General features: G+C 37.6%; 3 protein-coding genes across 5 annotated transcripts; 1 reads left to right on the top strand and 2 right to left on the bottom strand.

Annotated features, from left to right (window-relative positions):
* Window positions 1–352: 352 nt before the first annotated feature.
* Window positions 353–1987, top strand: LOC140796425 (protein neprosin-like). The gene is made up of 3 exons (XM_073149497.1): window positions 353–699; window positions 950–1099; window positions 1568–1987. Exons 1-3 carry the CDS (start codon window positions 535–537, stop codon window positions 1985–1987), a joined length of 735 nt encoding a protein of 244 aa, XP_073005598.1. The 5' UTR covers window positions 353–534.
* A 603-nt stretch (window positions 1988–2590) lies between these two features.
* LOC140786089 (cryptochrome-1) lies at window positions 2591–7410 on the bottom strand. 3 transcript variants are annotated; one of them, XM_073134288.1, is made up of 5 exons: window positions 6783–7410; window positions 5768–5986; window positions 4221–4927; window positions 2958–3748; window positions 2591–2852 (listed from the first exon to the last, which is right to left on the bottom strand). In XM_073134288.1, exons 1-5 carry the CDS (start codon window positions 7147–7149, stop codon window positions 2801–2803), a joined length of 2136 nt encoding a protein of 711 aa, XP_072990389.1. In that variant the 5' UTR covers window positions 7150–7410; the 3' UTR covers window positions 2591–2800. The 3 variants fall into 3 exon arrangements, with proteins under 3 accessions (XP_072990389.1, XP_072990399.1, XP_072990407.1); XM_073134298.1 differs by having other exon boundaries at window positions 2941–3748; window positions 6783–7399; XM_073134306.1 differs by having other exon boundaries at window positions 2591–2866; window positions 2941–3748; window positions 6783–7377.
* Window positions 7411–11366: 3956 nt separating this feature from the next.
* Window positions 11367–12832, bottom strand: LOC140786103 (transcription factor MYB93-like). The gene is made up of 3 exons (XM_073134315.1): window positions 12582–12832; window positions 12339–12468; window positions 11367–12240 (listed from the first exon to the last, which is right to left on the bottom strand). The coding sequence occupies exons 1-3, from the start codon at window positions 12712–12714 to the stop codon at window positions 11565–11567; spliced, it is 939 nt and encodes a 312-aa protein (XP_072990416.1). The 5' UTR covers window positions 12715–12832; the 3' UTR covers window positions 11367–11564.
* Between the last annotated feature and the right edge of the window lie 3317 nt (window positions 12833–16149).

Here is a 16149-nt window from a genome sequence, read left to right as displayed (position 1 = left end):
ACCAATCCGGCGGCGTGGGCTAGAGATGATGGCGATTGAAGCCATCCCTAGTGCTTCTTACCCGTCGTCTTTTCCCGATTGCAGGGAGGTAGACACGGTAAGTTCAATTTGCTTGGACGAATTCGATGTTGGCATGGAAGTCAAAATACTCCCCTGTCAACATTTGTTCCACGTAGAGTGTGCTGTGGGATCCCTCACTAATACCACGACATGTCCGTACTGTCGAAGAAGCATCATGCATCCACGACGACCACAGTCTACAGGTAGTGATCGGATAAATGATATCTTTCTTTTTCTTTTTATTTGTTGGTCAGAAATTAAAAAGTGAAGAGCTTAAAAGAAGTAAAAGATGCATGAAGTTGAGAGACCAAGAATGTGAAGCGAGCAAAGAGATTACTTTAGAATTTAATAGTTGGTATGGTGTTTGTTTTAAAATTTAAATAAAACTCGGCCAATATATATCTAAAATTTCTTTATATACTCTTGGAAACTCACATATATGTTGGATTCTTGAGCCACAAATAATTATATCTCATGCAGTATGCAATATACCAGACATACGAGGGCGACTACCATGGCACTACAGCTAAAATAAGCGTATACGGTGCGCCAGATCTAAAGCCCCACCAGAGAACCGCCGCTGTCGTATGGCTCTTTAACGAGGATGGAGCCGATAATGCTATTCAAACAGGAGTGCACGTATGTAGCATATAAATACTTACTATAGTTATATCATCTTCATCTGTTAAACTAAGATTTCGTTATAATACACTCAGGAATTAACGCTTCTACGTTTAAGAAAATTATTTTGAATCATAGAATGATGTCCATTTGGATCAGAGAATGGAAACATCCTATAATTAGTGGCCGGATGAATTACTTTATACTTTTGGCATGACAGGTATATCCGGAATTATATCACGATTATAATTGATTGCTTAATTTGCAGGCGGACGGCTACAAGTCAACTGGATGTTACAATCTCCGCTGTCCAGGTTTTGTTACCGTTAATTCATCAGAGCTTAAACCAGGAGCTCCGATGAGTCCAACCTCTGTTTACGATGGAGAGCAGCGCTACATCACTCTCACCATGAAGATGGTGAGTGGAGCTTCAATATATTACTTTTATCCCTAGAGTACATATATATATATATATATATATATATATATATATATATATATATATATATTCTTTCCCATGATTGGTGGCTCATTAACGTGCATCACGGCCACGTCGTTTGCCTAGATAATAGTGTATTATGACAGTTATTGTGGATTATGATCTTATTGTGTTAGAGTTGATTCAGAGGGGTTGGTAATGAATAAGACTTGGATTATCTGGTGCTTGACACCTCTCCCTCTCATCGGTTTTACTTTCTATGAACTCAACTCTTTCAATGAATTTTCTCAAGATTGAGTAGTGATTCAATGACCTTTTTCTCTTGGTGCATCACCAATTAAAGGAAAACTGGATTGATTGTATTCGAATTATAAGTAGATAATAAAATCTTAATTTCAAAGATACTCTTATTTTATCTTCATTATTTTATTTTCCCTTTCATAATAGGATGAAAAAACTGGGGATTGGTCTTTATACAGAGAAGACATAGAAAAAGGTGAACTAGTGGGATTTTGGCCGAAGACTCTATTCACAAGCTTGGCTAAAACTGTGAAACTAGCCCTGCAATGGGAAGTGGGCATTTTCCTATTGAACGGGAAGGAAAAGCAGCATGCTTTAAGAACATCGGATTATTTGATGGAAACGGTCCTTCTATCAATTCTTTGGATGGCGTTGCAGATTCTTTTACCGACCAAGAAAACTGCTACAAGGTTTCTTCCTTTGAAGATTCGAGTCAACAAGGGAAGGATGATGGATATATGTTCTATTATGGTGGACCGGGTGGTTGTAATTGATATAATAATCTATCTATTAATAAATGAAGCATTTGATCTTGAGTTTCTAAAGAATAATTGCTTGTTTCTATGACCAAAATAATATTTAAACAGTTCTAAACATATCCAGTTACATAAATGACGCTCGAGTACACGCACAATCTGGGTACATGTGCAAGCACTAACTCTTCTAGGGTTTGGCCGCTGAACATCGTTCTCCCTCCTAGTAAAGAAAGTTTGCATACAAGCAACGGTAGGTTTGCTTAGAAAAAAAATCGAACACAATCCGGTTTGTTTAATTCAAATCTGAAACCATGGCAGACTCAACTTACTCAGTTTATTAAGATACGTCTTAGCTTCAGCTGATATGAAAATTTACATGAATTACATCTTAGCTTCATGATACATGAGTTCAATCTAAAGGTGACAACATATGCTCCAATTTACTTAGAGCTGAAATAAAGGATCTGCTTACAGGCTCTCCTAAAAGAAGAGCAAAGAAGAAGTGCAACATTATAGCAATAGGGTACTTACATCCAAATGTAAGGATTTGCCATAGTTTAGTACAGCACCAATTTTCAGAAAATGTCACAGCAATAGGATGCTTATATCCAAATATTAGGATTTGCCACGGCCCAGAAGTGCACCGATTTTCAGAAAAGCGATATTGCAGATACAGTAAACCAACAACTCAAAATTATGATAAATTACATTATATTAGAAAAACTCTCGTATTTAAGCAATCCTTTTAAGAACTATACAGCATCTCTATGATACTAGATTTCTAAATGATTAGCTCGTCAACACAAATTTAACATCCAGTAAGCAGGTGCTTGTACCCTGATCAGGCTATAAAGGAGATATTGGATAGTTTACACAGCTAGCTTGCTACTTGCTAGTCTGGAGTCTACCCGATGGCATTTGGCTGCACAGCATTTTCCACCTCCCAACTTGTTGTCCTGTCATTTAAAGTCTAACCATTGTCAGCATAAAGTGAACCAAGCTTGATAAGTTATTATTTCTCAGAAACCAAGAGAAAGACAATACCATGGTTATAGACTCACACTGTGTGTGAAAGTTGCCTCCAATTTATCAGTTGATGAGACTGTGGATGCCGTTCCAAATAACTATGGTTTGCAATTCCAGTTTCATCTGCAACAAAATGTCCTGAACGGCTAGATGTTGTAGGAGGGGACCAAACTGGAACCACACCACCATCTCTTCCTGTCCAACTACTGGATGATTCTGATATAGAGTCCGCATCATGTTGCATCCTGGTAGGATAGAAATGTTGGGTAACATTGTTTCGCATTGTTATGGTAGCACCTCGATCTATAGTTTCTCTCTCTAGCTGTGGTTCAAAATTAATATTTGATGGTACTTCTGCTCTGCTGTCCTCGGCATTGTTTCCTAAATCAACAGAAACTTCTTCTTCGCCCCTAATTAATGATGAAGTGATGCTCGGAACCATCTGATCCTGGTGTCTCCTGCCTGTTGGCACATTATTAGTTCTAGTTGCTTGAAAATCCACTTCCATTTGCATTTCCTGTGGAAAATCAATTGCCGGCAGTTCAGAAGAATCGCCAAGGCCTTCTTCTGTCCCATTCTCTATTGCAGCTCTCGATGCAGCTTCTAGTTGCCACATCTCTGCAAGGGCTTCTTGCAGTCTATCTTTAGCTGCATCTATTCCTACAATAGGAAGAGGATAGTTGGAACCCAGTTCGACTCCTGCTGCTTGTAACACTGATTCAGGAGCATTCCATGGGTGATGTATCCATTCAGTGGGTAGCCTGGCCAGCTCAGGAAGCCAGCGTCTTACATATTCTCCATTAGGGTCAAACTTGTAACCTTCAAACTGTATAATGCAGTAGGTGAAATCAAAGAAAAAAAAAGAGTAATTGGCATACAAGGAACTTAATAAAGCTAACTACAGCAAGTCATATTTAGCATTCCATCAATGACAAGCATGCCCAGCACACTCACATAGAAAATAGGAAAAAAAAAGGATGGTAAGATTTCAGAGAACTAGACCTTTTCAGTTAGAATCTATACAAATTTTGTAGTTATCAAGATCTTTCCAGTTAGAACCTATACATATGCAAGTACCTCTCTTACTGAAAGCAACACGTAAGCAAAATAAACAGGAAAGTGGAAATGAGAATCAAGATGTACAACCAAGAGCATGAGGCAGATGCATGCCTACAGAGGGTCGGGCGGAATAGTTTTGCAGCTGGTGCCACATCTAATCTTCCTAAAGTTTACTATTTATGCAAGAATACCAGAGAGAATTTATTCAGCTATGAAGTGCAATGTATTGTCTGTGATACCTGAGGGTTATCAATGCGGTCAAACTCACGACCATCAGGAAGAGTTCCAGATATGTACTGCCAACCTAAGGCATCACTTTCAAGATCAGCATCTAATAATGTATCCCAGAAGTACTTCATCCCCCACCTCCAAGGAAGTTGCAGAACTTTGACGAAGAAGCTGGATACAACCACACGTATCCGGTCGTGTAGCCAACCAGTTGCCCATAGCTCTCTCATACCAGCATCTACCAAAGGGTACCCTGTTCTACCCTGTCTCCATGCTTTAAAATAACCTTCATTGACCACCCAAGGAAAGAACCTAAGGTGGGCTAGGAGAGGTCGTTCATGACTGTATGGATGGTTGAAACTTAAGTATCTTGAGTATTCCCGAAGCCCAATGGATTTAAGAAACAAGCTGCAACTCTCTTCAGCTTCTCTATTTCCCTCATTGATCCACACGAGCTGCTTCATCCGAACAAGGTGAAAGACTTTGCGGACACTTAGCTCCCCAAAGTGTAAGTGAGGTGAAAGCAGAGATGTGGTTGCACTGTCTGCTTTCTTTCGATTCACAGAATATTCGACTAATGGTCCATTTATGAAGGCAGTCAGTGATTTGTCAGCATTGCGCCAACCAGGTGACCATGCTCGAGCAAGAAGAGCATTGCTTGCTCTCTCTGAGTCATCCTCAAAGACCAAATTGTCAGATGGACACCTTGATAGGTCACCTGAACAACAAAAGAGCACACATGTAATGGGGCCTTCAACAAATACAACATTGTCAACTCTTCCATATTTTGATTTTTAACGTAAAACTGAAAAGGTAAATAAAAGTAAATAGAAATATTAGGTGCTCCTAGGTTAAGTAGATTATACATCCGTAATCAGCTGAAGAATGGTACCATTGAATAATTAATTAAAGGCCAAAAATATGGCAGTTCAGACATAGATCTAGCACAAGTTATGAATAGGTAATCAGCTATGCAAAGGATAATGCCAGTGAAAAAGCTAAAAGAAATCAATAAAGCATGAAAAGATATGGAAATTATATATTAAAAAAACTCAGTCAGAAAGGGGCAGCAGTAGGAAATCCATATTATTTTCCCAGAAAGGCCTTATTCAGAAAGGTAACTCATGCCTTCTTGAACTGAGTTCATGAGAAGACTAACTGCTATAATAAGCTTGAATAGTAAATGAGATGATGAGTTGCACATAAGCAAAGAGATGCAATATGATAGTTGACTTTATCCAAAACAAAGATATGTGAGCTTAATAATGATAAACAGAAAGATGCTCTTGATTATTCAGCACCATACCACAATTGACCAACCATTTCTTCGCATAGGCAGGTTATACTCTTAAGGCAGTATCAATAACAATTGAGCAACAGTCCATCGATAGTAATATTAAAGTTGTGCCATTTTAAAATCATCAACTAAAATGAAAATTTTACCTATACAGAACAAGAATGCACCGTCGTTATGACCGTGAAATGCTCAAATACTTCAGCATAATGAGGAGGAAAGTTAACAGACTTAAAGTACATGATCCCATGGTGAAGATTATACCTGAATTTATTCTTTTAGGTGGCAGCAAAGGAGCTTCTGGGTCACAAGGCATGCTAAGGCATCTATTCCAGAAAGGTGCAAAGGTTGTAAATGGACAACCATCTTCATCATTAACGTCCCATGGTTCATAAAGCAAATCTGCATTGAATGAACGCACTGTTATGCCACGAGCTGTCAGAAGTTCCTTCAGCCGGTGGTCCCTAACAAGAGAGAGAGGATCTGCAAGGAACAACAAATGGATTAGTTAGACACAAGAATATTATTTTTAAGACCTCTGTGGTAGTAAGCAAGTTTTTGTTTCACCAACAATCAGAACAACATCAGTCCTAGTAAGAATCATGGGTGTAATGCACAAGATAAGCATCGGATGGCAAAATAGTGAGAAAAATCACAATCCAAGTAACTACAAATAAAAAAGAACAACGAAAAACATATAGCAATACCATGTCATGAGCGGAAATCAAGAGTGAAGCCAGAATTTTTATAACAAGGCTGCATCTTTTCTAACTTACATAAAGCAATAACAAAACTATCAACTCAATAATCCATAAATCCTACAAATAACTTATCAATTTAATTCAACAAAAACAAGGCAGTGGCAGGCTTTTCCCTTTTCCAGGACAGAGATGAGGAAGACAGGTGGCAAAGCGAAGAAATAAAGAGACCTATAGGAATCTAACAATTAAACTCTAACATAGGCAACAATATAATCTCGAGCTCACGTATAACCCCAAGATACATCAAAATCATTGTAAACAACCAACTTACTCCATAATAAATGAAATTCTGATGCCAATTAAAATCTAAGATAAGTATTCAGTTTGATGTGCCTATTTTCATCAGACAGATGATTAATTAGATAAAAACAGGACCAACAAAGAAGAATCATATAGATGAAGATCTAGCAAGAAACAGATCCCACCTTTCATATATCTAGAAGGTCATCAAAACAAAATAAACAATGGAGAGACCATGAAGAGCAAGGAGCGTAAGAGCAGAAGAGGGTGAGACTAACCATAGAGGTGGTTGAAGAAGAGATTGGATGCACCAGTAGAGCGGACAACTTCAAGAAGAGTGGAGACAGTGTCGAAGGACCTCTTGGTGATGAGAGAGGTGCCAAGGCTCCTGAGGGATGAGTCAAAGTGATGAAGGCTCTGACTAAGCCACCACCTCGACACCCTTCCAGGGTAATAAGGCCCCTCCTCCTCAGGGGCCCATATGAAAATAGCCACCACATCTCCTGCCCTCACCCCAGCTGCAAGAGCTGGGTTGTCCTCCACCCTCAGGTCTCTCCTGAACCATACTACGCTGATGCTTTTGTTGTTTCTGCTGCTACTGCTGCTGCTGCTGCCACCACCACCATTAACAGGAGGAGGAGGCATCACTCTCTCTCCCTCTCTCTCTCTCTCTCTCTCTATAACTTCTTTTTTCTAATCAGATGGGGAAAAGTTAAAGATCAGGTCATGGAATTTTGCATAAAGTTGGGGAGGAAGGGGGGCGAGATGTAGCAACTAGCGATTCCCCTTTGCTTGTTCTCGGTGGGGGACAGACTTCACGCTGCAGCTGGTGGCTGTGGCCTGTGAGAACGGGGGATTGGGATGATTGGCTTCTATTTTTATTTTTTTTATGCCCTTTAGATTTTTATCTCTCCTCTTATTTCCCTCATTAGGTTATACTATTTTTGTTAGGGATTAAGACTTCGCTAATTAATTAAGGCGGACCGCTACTTTTATCAGCTGTTATCGGATCAACTCAAACCCGATATTGTCCAACTGGCCGCCTACTTTTCATACATAATCTTGTCATCTTACAAACTATTTTATAAATATCTCTATAAAAAGTGATAACATATTATTTTATCAACTTTTAATCACAATCATCATAAGTAATTGATATGATAGGATAGGATGATAATATTTTATCATATTTTAGATAATATTTATAAAGTGTTTGTGAAAAAGTTTCTATTTGAAAAAGAAAAATCTCATATGTATACATATATTTGTAAAAAGTTGATAACTTTAGCTCTATGTATTTATTTATAAAAAATATTTAAGGATATTTGTACAGATATATTGTATCTATGAAAATTATTTTATCTATTTAAATTTTATTTTCATATTACTATGTTAAAAAAAATTATTAATTTATCTTTCTAAACTTATTTTTGGTATCACTGAGCTACACTTATATTTATTTTTAAATATATATTTATTCAACTAAAATAGAGCCATTTATGTTATTTTATGACTAAAATATTTATCCTTCAAATTATGTGGAGGTAAAAAAATAATTTAACCCATTATGATTCCAACCTGTGGACTACTAGTTTTCTTCTTCTGCTGTCCTTTTTATTTCTTTTCTTTTTGCTTTTGTTTTTTTGTTCTCCCTCTGTACTTCTTTGCTTTTGAGTGCTTTGAGCACCACAAATTAATAGAAGTTGCCTCACAACCACTCGTTCTAATTGTGACGATGCTTTTTGTTTCTTATATGGGATAGCAATCTCTTAACAACTTAGAACTCTCTCTCTCTCTCCGGATGGGTTTATTTTCTTGCTAGGTTGATCTTAGCGGATTGGGGGATTGACAATAACAGCGGGTGGTGATATCATATGACACTAAGGTTTTGAACTTTTCTAAGGGACACCTACATAAATAATTTATCGAAAATGTCCTTGGCCTTCTAAAAGATTAGATTCCTTCTTGATGTCACGTTGTCACTGGTATCCACTTATTTAGCAAATTCTGTACCACCTGCTGCTTTATCCTCTCAAAAGCATATATAATTACGTCGGATAAAAGAAAAGATTGATTAATATATTACAGATCCTCGGTGGAAATTAATGTACAAATATTGACAGGACCCACCGGGTTAGATTAAAGTGATAAAGCACTTAAATGCGGTAATAAATCTTACTCACAGACAGGGACATGAATAACATGGAATCTTGGTGATCAATACTTCCACACATATTGATCATTAAAAAACATTACAAAAAAGTTATTATAAAAAAAGGAATATAATTACATCTATATAGTTAGGCTAAAATTCAAAGTATATCTCTGAACTTTTGTTTGCATTACTCGGCCATCTATCTATAACTGTATTTAACTAGAAAATTAGTCTCTTTGTGAAAATCCTTTTTTTTTCTTTTGTTATACTTCTTTCATCTCAATCTTTCTCATTATAAAAATTTAAATAAAAGAGAGTTAAGTAAAATAAATAAATATTGAATGGGACACTTTAACATTTAGCCTAACTACAAAGAAAATTAAATATTAGATATTTGGCAATCTCTTTTAATAGTTTCGTTAAATATTTCAGCAAAGAGAACACACAATTTGTTTTAAAAATGGGGCCGACAAGAGGCACAAATTTGTCTATCTCAAGAACAAGAAGGATGAGGATTGCTCCGATAAGTTATGCTTGCTCTGCATTTTAGCAAGCCCATCTACTTCCAGCTTTCCAGCGCTGTCCATCTCCATCGCGATGTGGACGCGATGTTCATCTCGATGACACGGAACACGTCAATAAGAGATAAATATTGTTATATATATATATATATATATATTCCTCTCTTATTTTATCCAGGTGAGTAAGACTTAATTCCGAGCCATATGGGAGAATTTGTGTTTGGGGATGCATAATAATGATTGGATATAGTTGGCCCATAGGCCATAGTCCATTATATACAACCGATTGGATTAGGTATCATATTCGGTACTGATCTATTGTTTGTTCCTAGTATGTTCTAGTTACGTTATAAGGTTACAAGATTGGTATTATCTTAGTAATATTTTCATTGCTTCTTTGTTACATAGGAGAATGCGAATTAACTTATCATGATCTCTATGCTACCCCGTCCAAAGACAAAGTCCAGGGGCCATGCAAGTGGTGTTGTATTGCAGCCATCCTAACTGCATCAGATAATACCTCATTGATGAAACTTTATTTAAGAATAAGGACTTCTTAGTGCATGAAGGATATATCTGCATGACAATGACACTGTCATTACCTGCAAACCTGCAACTGGCAACCACTAGGCAAGCAGTTAATTCCTGACCACGAAATATTAACTTGGTTATCCAAGGATGGATACTATTCTTCACCAATGATTTTGCGAGTCGTTTTGACTAATAGTCTCGAAAAGATTGAAAGCAATGTTTGCAGAATGGATGGGTTGCCCTTATGGGCTCAGTAAGAACGATTACCATGTGGGCCAAAAATTAATGCAGATTGATGCTTTTCTTGATATCGTCTACAATTCTCTAAAGTTCTAAATAAATGGACCAACGAATCAAAGTTAACCATCACACTGAGTTTATTATGGTAGCAGCTAACAAGATTTGAGCCATCCTAATGCACGCTAGTATTAAGGTTTGACAAGGTCTCCCATCGATTGTCTTTCTTTCTCGATAGCCAGCACCAACTTTGTGAATTTGCCATCTTATTGTTAGGTAATATAGATGTTAGTCTTTATAATTTATTTCCATCAATGACATAGGAAACTTCATTGGTTGTCCAACAACTGGGCAGAGGATTAGGTAGTTTCCCTTTCATCGCGATAAGATTTTCATGTTAATTTTCCTTGGCAACCATGACCAACCCCACTTATTATTTACACACAAAACCATCGCAATTGAAGGCCACGCTCATGAATCTTAGTTAGAAAATTAGGTTTCTGGGAAACGTGTCTTGTTACCTTGAAAATATCAAATATTGTGCGTACGTTCCCTTGTATAAGAAGGCATCAAGTTCGACTGCTCAGGAAAAATGGAGCATGCATGCATGGTTGATTAAACATAGGAGTAGTATAACATGCACGTAATAATTTTCGTATAAAAATTCCCCATCGTATTCTTGGGCATGAGTTTGATTGATGTCTTATGATTTTAGCTATCTTAGCTTGTTCCTTCCTGCCGTTCTTCTTGTTTATGTCCGTTTGTAACCGACAACCTAGGGCAGTCTCTATTTGCCTAAATTGTTATATATGTTTCTTTAATAATTTGTATACTAGTTAATTGTTTATGACTGTTACATCGGAGCATGGGGAAATTTCTCTAGAATAATCCTTGTAATTGTCATTATTCCTTAGTTCTACGTACATTCATGGTTGCTTGCAACTTTTTAAAGTGCAACTGATGATTATAAAAACAATACCGATATGATACACACACACATTAATCGGAAATGTATCATGTATTAGCATGATTTGGTGTGTGAAATCTCGCATTAAATTAATGTGAATTCCTTGGTGGGATTATAATTAATATACATAAATGTTATTCCAAATTAAGTGACGAGTAGAAAAAATGCATACAAAGTCAACTTTTTGAGTATCAACAAAAACAGTCAAACTTGTTTAGATCCTTCTTCTTTTTTTTACTAATAAACATGCACCCATGCGTGCCTCGTAATAATGTAGAATATTTACAATCATCACTACAATTACTATACGATAGGTACTAATTAATAGTCTCATCATGCATCTTGTAAATAGTACGTGAGAGTTCAGACTAGACAAACCTTACGTACACTATCAAATACCAATAGGAAAGTAGATAGAAGAAAATATAAAGAAGATCCATAGCCCACAATAAAGAAAGCAAACTATATGTATATATACATACGAGCAAGTCTATGTGTACATGCAAGTGTATAATTAAGTATCTGTGTAAGAGATGCATTGCCTTGGAGTAGATCAGTATATAACTAACCATGCATGTAACGACACAACAAAGAAGTAGAAGCTAACCATGGATATAAAACGATTCTAAAGATATTAAAGAAAGAAAGTTTAAGAAAATAAGTCAACAGGGAATGCGTCATCAAGCAAGAGCTCAGGCCAAGCGAAAGGGGTACTCCCACTACCACCACAGCTAGAGGTACTGCTTGTATCCCCTGGGTGTGGAACGGATACATCGGTGAGTGGTGGAAGAGAAGGCCGAGTCAGCAATGGAGTTCTTGGTGTGCTCTCATGATCCCCTTGCCCGATCTCACTAAAATTGAAACTTTGAATCGTCTCATGATTAATGTTGGCCTGCTCAAAGAAGGGCTCCGGCATCTGCACCTCTGGAATTTGGCTAACTTGGTACTGGTTAAACGAACCCATCTCTGGTGAGCCCAAAAGGCTCAACGGTTCTAACTCGGTTGTGTTCATGGTGCTAAGGCTGTTTGTACTAGAGCTAGTGGCCATTGCAGCCGCCGAATTGAGAAGGTAATGCAAGCACTGGAGCTTTGCGGCGTCGATCGCCTCGGCCTGGAGGCGGACGGTGCGGCTGTCCCAGCTACGGTTCTCCACAAGGTTGGCGAGGGCGAGTAGGTGGGGGATCGTCCCGAAGAAGTCGGTTCTGGGCCGATGTGTCATCGGATCGAAGCCCATCTGGATCATCTTCTTCTTGAGGTGGGTGTTCCAGAAGTTCTTGATCTCGTTGTCCGTCCGGCCGGGGAGGTGCGTCGCGATCGCCGACCACCTACAATTGGATCATATATCATATACAATTAATTAAGTAGGACATGCTACAATAACTAAAAGATGAAAGACTGATTGGAGTATCAACTAAGTAGTTACTTGTTTCCAAGGATGGAGTGGAGATTAAGGATGGTCTGTTCTTCGTCTTGGGAGAATTTGCCTCTCTTTATATCTGGCCTTAAGTAGTTAGTCCATCTTAGCCTGCAGCTCTTGCCACATCTGTTGAGCCCTGCAAGAGATAAGACCAGACCTCCAGTTGTTGATCAAGAGTGTTGCAATTAATCGATAGGTAAAGAGAGATTGCATATATAAGAAGAGTGTATATATATAAATAAGTATAACCTGCAAGTTTTGGAAGGGCTCTCCAGCTTCCATGTCCATGCTTCTGGATGTAGTGGACCAGCTTCTCATCCTCTTCAGGAGTCCAGGGGCCCTTCTTGAGGCCATTCTCATCACAGCAAGGAGACCTGCCCATGTTGAATGGTAACCTTGGTAGGAAGAGGGAGTTGGGACTATAACTGCCTCCCTTGGGTTATTAATTAGATAGCTTGGCAAATGAGGACATGACTTGTCATTTATATAGTGAAGCTTTTGCTGTAAGGGTGGGAGACTAGGAATTTTTTATAGAACAGGCAAACTGTAAAACTATATATATTACCAAAATCTTATCCGAGAAAAACAATGAATAACAAGTTGATATGTGCAGTACTTTTAAAATTATTATTTTATAATTTATCTCTAAATAAATCTGAGTGATAATAGAAATTCTAGCTCTTAACAGAGTGTCCGTAGATTTTTTTCTTTTCTTTTGTCAACTGAGTTGTACGAGAATTAAGACAATAGTATACAAATTATAACTAAGCAATAATTAGAAATAAATTTAATATGTCTAAAAATTGTGAAATTACTTAATTATATGCGAATGTCGTTGCTAGTTGTTATTACTGCTTGTTTTGAGGCATTTATTTAAAATCTTACTAATACTAAGATGTACCTCAAGTGATTTTAAAAACATCGAAATGTAATCAATCAAAACAAACTCATCACTATGAGAGTATAAGGTGGACCCACATATAAAGGTGAAAAGAGTTTACAGGGGCAATTACGGATGATCACGAATCCTGTATTCAACTGCTCTCGTCCAACTTGCTCATATTTTTTTACATTCGTCTGTATTTATTTTTGAGTATGATTAGAGTCATGAAATACATACCACCAATGCATCAGTGCACATCCCACTAATTTTCCAATTTATCCATGAGATTTGGCCCATCGGAAAACCACCTTTGGCAGTCATCCCCTCGATCGATCGAGCCGGGTTTTCCCTCCTCGCTCTCCGCCTGTAAGACAGTAAGCTGTAAGCAGTATTAGATGAGAAAGATTAACTTTGGCATTGAATTATTTTCACATTATTCCAGGAAAGAAAGAAATTATTTTCACCGCCTACCTTCGATATATCTTGATCCTGATAACTTGGGAAACAAAGGATGAGCTTTAGTTGACTATTTCCGTTCCTAAATCCTAATTAATGAGTAACGAGACTTGGCAAATTCTACACCTGTCCTGTTAGACCAATTGTGCTACCACTTGCAATTTTCTTTTGCAATAGTTACGACAATTACGTAGCTCTCGAATATATATATGATGCTTGGGTTTCAGTATAAAAAATGCACGGTCGTATTTGCATATGTGCTCGTGATTTGGTGTATGCTGTCACCAATGATTAGGTGTGTTCATGCATATTATCGTCCAAATTGAGGTTGATCATAAAACTTTGGAAGCTAATTAATCTAAAACCAACTTGATGTCCTATTCTTTCTCTTAATTATAATCATATTGTTTCAACAGTTGTACTGTTGAGCCGTCATGTACTCGCTGACATCTAAATCATATTCATAGGCATGTATGTGATTGTTGATAGGCCACGCGACCGCCCAAACGTACGGCCAAAGACCTCCCCCATGCACGACAGTAGGAAAGGGGAATAAATATATTTAGAGGACCCTTTCAAAGTTTTTGAATACTTAGACGATGTTAGTATTCGTTTTCCTATACCTACGTACCCGCATATATACATATACGACTTGTAAGAGTTTACACAATCTCCTTGTTAATTTACATGATTATACATTGATCGTATTGGACTCGACTGCTTAAACTATAACGTGAAATATAGTTAGATGATACGTTATTTAGTCTTATAAGTGATAACGGAAGACTTATGATCTGGATGAACACATGAATTAATTATCAAGCAGTACAGGCTAGGGTGGTTGGCAATGCCAGGAACTGAGATTTTATAGTAGGGTCCGTTCATTTATGCCATGCGTAAATTAAATTAATACTATTTGGACGAGGACTCCACATTGCTTTAATATAGGAGACCTTCTCAGGAAATGGTTAGAGGCTGCAAATGGAAAGAAAATTACATTGCCGTACTAGTACAAAGCTTACATAGGATCCACAAGTACTAACTGAAAGTAGAAATACATCGTCCACCTCTGACTGAGTATATACAATGCATAACTCAGTGAGCTGGAAAAAAATTAGTGGAAATAACTGGATTAAATCATCTGAGGGTCAGAAGAGCAGAGCTGTATCCAGTACGAGTTAAAACTACGATAAAAGGTTTTAGTGTTTATTTTATGCAAATGATGACGCTCATTTGACCAGGTAGCACAGTTAGCAACGGAGTTGTTGCAGCCAACACCCAGAAAATCTCCAGATCTCCGACGACGCTGCCTTCAATGACAGACGTACCTCCTTGCTACAAATTAAATCAAACTTTATCCCAATTAACAAACGCATGGAAACACTAACTTAATTCATATATTTATCCTGAGCTAAACCATAGGTAAGGAACAAGTCAACGCTATCTATCTCGAACACCTGCCTCGCCTTCAATCTCCTCTTCATCTGCATTTCCTGCTCTGCCCTGCAATAGGGAAGAAGAAATTATTTAATTAGTTTCCTTGCATTACGATAAAGATCCCTGAGATGTTCTGAAGAAGGTCTAAATGCCATGTGAGGGAGAAAGTGAGCAAGTGGGTTATCTGCAAACTCGACTCAAACTACTTGTCATAATAAACAAGTTGCTAACACCAACTAAACCTACAAAAGAATAGGACCTAGAAGGCAGGTGGCAGAAGATGCTGCAAAGAGTCAATGCAAGAGGACAATAGAAGCAAAAGGGCTCTACTCATTTTCTTCCTTTTCTCCTCTGCTTCCTTTTACATGCCTCTTTTCTCTCCTATACTTGCATCATTCGTTGTCGGCAACAAGCTAAACAATAAGATACCCCAATATTAGAGAAAAGCTTAGTCACTCACTCCTCCACCAGTGTGAGTATATGATTTCTTTGAGGGGTTGCTTCCCCAGTTAAGGTTCCTTGTCTGATGGACCACCCCCATAGAAGAAATAAAACACAATTTTTTCATGTGTTATCACTTGTTCTAAATCTCTTATGTCACCAATCTTTAGTGATGGGGAAATATAGTCTTTAACCTCAACTAAACAATTAGGTTGCTTATAAACTTGGTTTTGCAACCATTTCTCTTCACTTTGAAAGGTGACATATAGTGACTACTGCAGTAAATAATATATTGTACTATTGTGAGCAAAATAGTGAATTATCAAAAGAGAACAGACCAAAAGGAAATGAGGAGAAGCAATGCTAAAGTTGCAATATACTTCATTACTTCTCTTCGATTCAACATTTCTTCCACAAACTTTTTATCTGCTGATTTCCCAGCATTCATCAGGATGAGAGATCTCATTCTCAGTTGGAGTTCCGAAATATCTAACTGGAATCTTGAATAAGCAGAGGTGTTGTCGTTTATTAAGTTTAACAAAAGAGTAGTTAGACGAATGAACTTGGTTGTTTGGATTTTCAGTATAGTATATCACCAAT

Source organism: Typha latifolia, chromosome 1, assembly GCF_019914945.1.
Source record: "Typha latifolia isolate L0001 chromosome 1, TyphaL0001v2, whole genome shotgun sequence".
In the NCBI taxonomy this organism is placed as follows: Eukaryota; Viridiplantae; Streptophyta; class Magnoliopsida; order Poales; family Typhaceae; genus Typha; species Typha latifolia.
This window is presented reverse-complemented; position numbering and strand designations above follow the sequence as displayed.

Excerpts from the sequence above, each read along its gene's own strand:
- LOC140796425 (XM_073149497.1), top strand. The coding sequence starts at position 535 with ATGCAGTATGCAATATACCAGACATACGAGGGCGACTACCATGGCACT. Across the intron at positions 700-949 it reads CTATTCAAACAGGAGTGCAC|GCGGACGGCTACAAGTCAAC; the intron begins GTATGTAGCATA and ends CTTAATTTGCAG. Across the intron at positions 1,100-1,567 it reads TCACTCTCACCATGAAGATG|GATGAAAAAACTGGGGATTG; the intron begins GTGAGTGGAGCT and ends CTTTCATAATAG.
- LOC140786089 (XM_073134288.1), bottom strand. The coding sequence starts at position 7,149 with ATGCCTCCTCCTCCTGTTAATGGTGGTGGTGGCAGCAGCAGCAGCAGT. Across the intron at positions 5,987-6,782 it reads CTTCTTCAACCACCTCTATG|ATCCTCTCTCTCTTGTTAGG; the intron begins GTTAGTCTCACC and ends TGTTCCTTGCAG. Across the intron at positions 2,853-2,957 it reads AGGCAACTTTCACACACAGT|GACAACAAGTTGGGAGGTGG; the intron begins GTGAGTCTATAA and ends TTTAAATGACAG.
- LOC140786103 (XM_073134315.1), bottom strand. The coding sequence starts at position 12,714 with ATGGGCAGGTCTCCTTGCTGTGATGAGAATGGCCTCAAGAAGGGCCCC. Across the intron at positions 12,469-12,581 it reads AGCCCTTCCAAAACTTGCAG|GGCTCAACAGATGTGGCAAG; the intron begins GTTATACTTATT and ends TATCTCTTGCAG. Across the intron at positions 12,241-12,338 it reads CACTCCATCCTTGGAAACAA|GTGGTCGGCGATCGCGACGC; the intron begins GTAACTACTTAG and ends ATCCAATTGTAG.